The following is a 4,232-nucleotide window of genomic DNA, read 5'->3' as shown; positions in this document are numbered from 1 at the left end:
AATTTTTTAACTTTTGATTCCTTGTTATTCAACTAACTAGTAGTCTGTCATAATTATTACCAAAGCCATCTTAAAGTGATAGTTCACCCAAAAATTCTGTCATCATTTACTCACATTCATGTCAAATTAAACCTGTGTGACTTTCTTTCGTCCACAGAACACAAAATAATATGTAAGGAATAATTGACGACGGGCCGTTCAATTATCGAAAGTTAATGCACACCCCGAGGTGGTAATGCGGCCACGACGCGAAGCGGAGTGGCCTTTACACCTCGGGTGTGCATTAACTTTCGATAATTGAACGGACCGGAGTCAATTATTCCGCTTATACCACGGTCACAACACCACAAGACGTTGTTCCGATACCACAAGACGTTGTTACGATGTTTTATCTCAAGACAATTGTATGGTATTTGTCCCGGAATGCACTTGCTGGTAGGACTAATTTCTTACGCATCTCATTTGAAGGCGTTGCTTGAGCCTGCATATGCAGTTTTCCGAGATTGAGAGGAAGACAGACAGTGCACATGCATACGCGTTTGCTTCACTGAGAGTGAAAAGACAAGTATCTATATTTGATTTGTTTTCGTCGTATTTAACACCCCTGTCGTATAAGAAAAGTATTAAGAGAAAAAAGTGACATGGAGGTTTCTGCGCCAGCTGCGGTTCTCGCAGTGGCATAGAAAGCTTCCTGCGTGTTTTAAGTCCCGTTTACCCATTCCACAGACGAATTTAAATGTTGTGTTGTTGTTATTTTTGTGCTTCGTGTTTTATCTTTAACCCGCTGATTGTGTCATGTAGTTTGCCGTTACCTTTGATACATGCTTTAGTTTTTCGTCTGAACAGTCCTGTACAGTGCTCTCGCCATTGTTGTTCAAATGTTCATGCTGTCCATAAATATTAATAGTTATTTCTTCTCAGACAATGGAATTTGCCTGTCACTTTGTCTGTTGTTAAATACATATTCACTGGTGGACAGTAGGCTAAACTTGGCGAAGTGATATGGAACTGTAATGCGGTCAGCAGACCTGGAACACCTTCATAGGTGTGCGTTTAACTGAAAAATAATGCACACCCGTCGAACGTTCGTCAGCCAATCAGAATGAAGCATTCAACAGCCCCGTGGTATAAATTTGAATATGTGTTTAATGGATATCACTTGCATTTTTTGTGTCTTACAATAAGAAGTAAAGAACGCTTGGTTAACCAGCTTTTCAATAATATCTCTTGTCTGTGGAAATAGAAACATTAAGTTTAAAATGACAATGTGTACAGAATTTGGGCGAATATCACTTTAATTCTATAGAGCACACATGTTTAGATAACACTTTAATTATATTTTAAATATTATAAATATAGTGCTGTCAAGCGATTAAAAATTTTCATCTAATTAATTGCATGGTGTTGCGATTAATTAATCTAATTAATCGCATTTAATCGCACATACATACAGACATACAAGAAGCAGATTTTTTACCATTTATTATTGAATACAAGCCTATAACTCAGGCTAAAATGGTCATGATTTTTTTTATCACTGACTGAACACAAACCTATGAATTAGGTTACAGTGAACATGACAATTGTAACTTATTTAACACAAACCAATGACATAGGTTGCAATGGTCATGACAGTTTTAATTATTATTAAACACAAACCAATGTCTCAAGGGTAATGACCAGACCATGACAATTTTGTTTATTACTGAACACAAGCTTTTCAACTAAATTTCAATGGACATGACATTATTGAACATAAGCCTGTCCCTTATGCTACACTGGTCAAAATGTAACAAAAACTCACCTCAATTCTTATTTCTCTTTTAACCAGTTGCTAAGACATACTAACTTGTTTACATTTTCTAAGTTTAAAGATGCTCTTTTATTCTGCACAACAGTGCCAGCCAGTGAGAAAAGTCTTTCGCATGGTACAGTGGTTGCAGGGGTGGCCAAATATTTGCAAGCTAAGGAAGACAGTTTAACATGGGCTCCTGCATGAGCTGACCACCACTCTAGAGGACACTCATCCATTCCAATACTGGGCTCAGCTCTGTAACGATGTAAAGCATTGCTATGGTGATTTTCTTCCTCTGAATCCGAGTCTGAACCCAGCAGGAGGACTCTCTTCTTCTTAGTTGGCTCATGTTCCTCACAGGGTTGTGGAGTGTCTGCGCTGAATCCTCCTTCTTGTAGTATTTTCTCGAGGCTAGACCACACCTGTTCTCTCTCTCCTCTTGATAGGCACTTCAAGTCCTTAAAACGTGGGTCAAGTGCTGAAGCAAGTTTTAGCCATTCACCATTCATGTCAGCTTGCCGTTCGGCAAGATCTTTGCTGAAGGCAGTCTTGAACCTTGCCACATAGGCTGGATCCTCATCAGAGACCCTCATTACATGGTGAAGGTGGCAGAATGCAGGAAGCACTACAGAGCAGGAGACATAAGCCTCACCCCCAAGGAGTTCAGTGACATACCTGAAGTAGAACATAAATACGAACCATAAATAAAGTTCAGTGCATTTAGTTTAGGCAAAAGAAGTTTATTTATTTAGCATCAATTATAAAGGGTGATTTACTGTAAAATCCTTTACATTTTTATTCCATTTGTTCATTTTATGAAGCTTTTTTTTATTCTTAAAAATCCTTTAGGTTTGTATTTCTCAGTAAGAGCATTTAGGCATGAAATTCAATTTCATAGTCTATGACAACAAACAATAACAATAATAATAATAACATGGTGCTAATGTAACGTAACTTACTTGCATGGTTCAAGAAGGTTCTGTAACTTGGGCAGTTTGTCCCACTCAGATGCAGTCAGCATGACTAACTTGTGTTTCTGTTGGGCCAGAGTAGTCTTAACAGCCTCTTCATTCCGTAAGAGACGGGTGATCATATCGAGTGACGAGTTCCACCTCGTTGAAACGTCTTGTATCAGTTGCTCTCTCTGTTGTCCCTGTGCAATTTGTTGTAGATGAAGTTCTTCTGTATTAGCAGGGCTGTGCTTAAAATGTCCAACAATTTTGCGACACTTGGTCAATGTGTCAGCGAATCCACTGTCAGAGAGGCAAACAGTGATGGCCCTCTGAACTATATGGGCAGCGCACGGCATGTGATGGAAGGGGAGCTTTCTTGCAGCTGCGACCATGTTGCGTGCGCTGTCAGTTCCGACGGTGGTCACCTTTTCGCGGACGCCCCAGTCGTCAGCCACTGTTAGAAACTGTTCGGCACATGCATCAGAATAGTGCCGTGTGACTGACTTCAGTACAGTTAACGCGAAGGACTTAAGTTTCCAGTCACAATCGATGACGTGTGCAGTAACTCCTAGATAGTTGTGATTACTGATCGACGTCCAGTGATCTCCGGTTAGGGCCACGTGTTTAGTTTGAGCTAATGTGTCCCGTTTTGATTTTTTTTCTGTGTCATACAGTTGATTTATTCTGGAAAGTACAGTACCTCTTGACGGTGGTGTGTAGGTTGTATCGGAGGACGCGATTCGAAATGCATCCATAAGCCCCCTGTCTTCCACAACATTAATAGGCCTACAGTCCATTGCAATCCATTTAGATATCGCATTTGTTAATGACTGTGATGTAGACTTACTTAATTTGTGGCGACTCGTCTCAGTCAGCGTGGTTTGGCGGAGATTGCTTACGGTCGCAGCCGGGGGTGAGGTGACTGCCGTGCTCGCTAAAACATGCTTTGAGTTTAGGTGATATTTCAAGCTAGAACTGCTTCGATGATAGGCAAATTCCTTGCCACAGACAACGCAAATGACTTTGGTTTTGTCAATGGCTCCATTGGGATCTCTTTTGTACTTAAAATGGCCATTCAGCAAGCCATGCAGTTCTTCTTCCTTTTCGTTTTGCATCTTGTTCGATTTGTTACTAGCTTGATGCAATTCAAAAAAGTGTACAGGTCTGGAGAGGGGCGGGGCAGGGTAGGGCGCGTTAATTGCGTTAAAAATATTAACGCGTTATTTTTTTCTGTGATTAATTAATCTAATTAACGCGTTAAATTCCCAGCCCTAATTATTAATTTATCATTTAATATATAAGTGTTTTCTGAAATATTTAATGTTGTTTATATAAAAAGATCTTTATGGGTAAATAATACTGTAATAATGAATTAGTAAAACTACACAAATGTAATGAAAGTGTAACCAAATCATTTTGGTTAAAATACAGGCTGAAAGCTTAACTCATGAGCTATAGACATTTTATCATTCAACCGAAACATT

At 39.5% G+C, this 4,232-nt stretch overlaps 1 protein-coding gene across 1 annotated transcript; it reads right to left on the bottom strand.

Annotated features, from left to right (window-relative positions):
- Positions 1-1,564: 1,564 nt before the first annotated feature.
- LOC130554133 (E3 SUMO-protein ligase ZBED1-like) lies at positions 1,565-3,503 on the bottom strand. The gene is made up of 2 exons (XM_057333576.1): positions 2,755-3,503; positions 1,565-2,470 (listed from the first exon to the last, which is right to left on the bottom strand). The coding sequence occupies exons 1-2, from the start codon at positions 3,501-3,503 to the stop codon at positions 1,813-1,815; spliced, it is 1,407 nt and encodes a 468-aa protein (XP_057189559.1). The 3' UTR covers positions 1,565-1,812.
- Positions 3,504-4,232: the final 729 nt, after the last annotated feature.

Source organism: Triplophysa rosa, linkage group LG5, assembly GCF_024868665.1.
Source record: "Triplophysa rosa linkage group LG5, Trosa_1v2, whole genome shotgun sequence".
Taxonomy (NCBI): domain Eukaryota; kingdom Metazoa; phylum Chordata; class Actinopteri; order Cypriniformes; family Nemacheilidae; genus Triplophysa; species Triplophysa rosa.
The sequence above is the reverse complement of the archived record's forward strand: the minus strand, read 5'-3'. Positions and strand labels throughout refer to the sequence as shown.

Excerpts from the sequence above, each read along its gene's own strand:
- LOC130554133 (XM_057333576.1), bottom strand. The coding sequence starts at position 3,503 with ATGGATGCATTTCGAATCGCGTCCTCCGATACAACCTACACACCACCG. Across the intron at positions 2,471-2,754 it reads AACCTTCTTGAACCATGCAA|GTATGTCACTGAACTCCTTG; the intron begins GTAAGTTACGTT and ends GTTCTACTTCAG.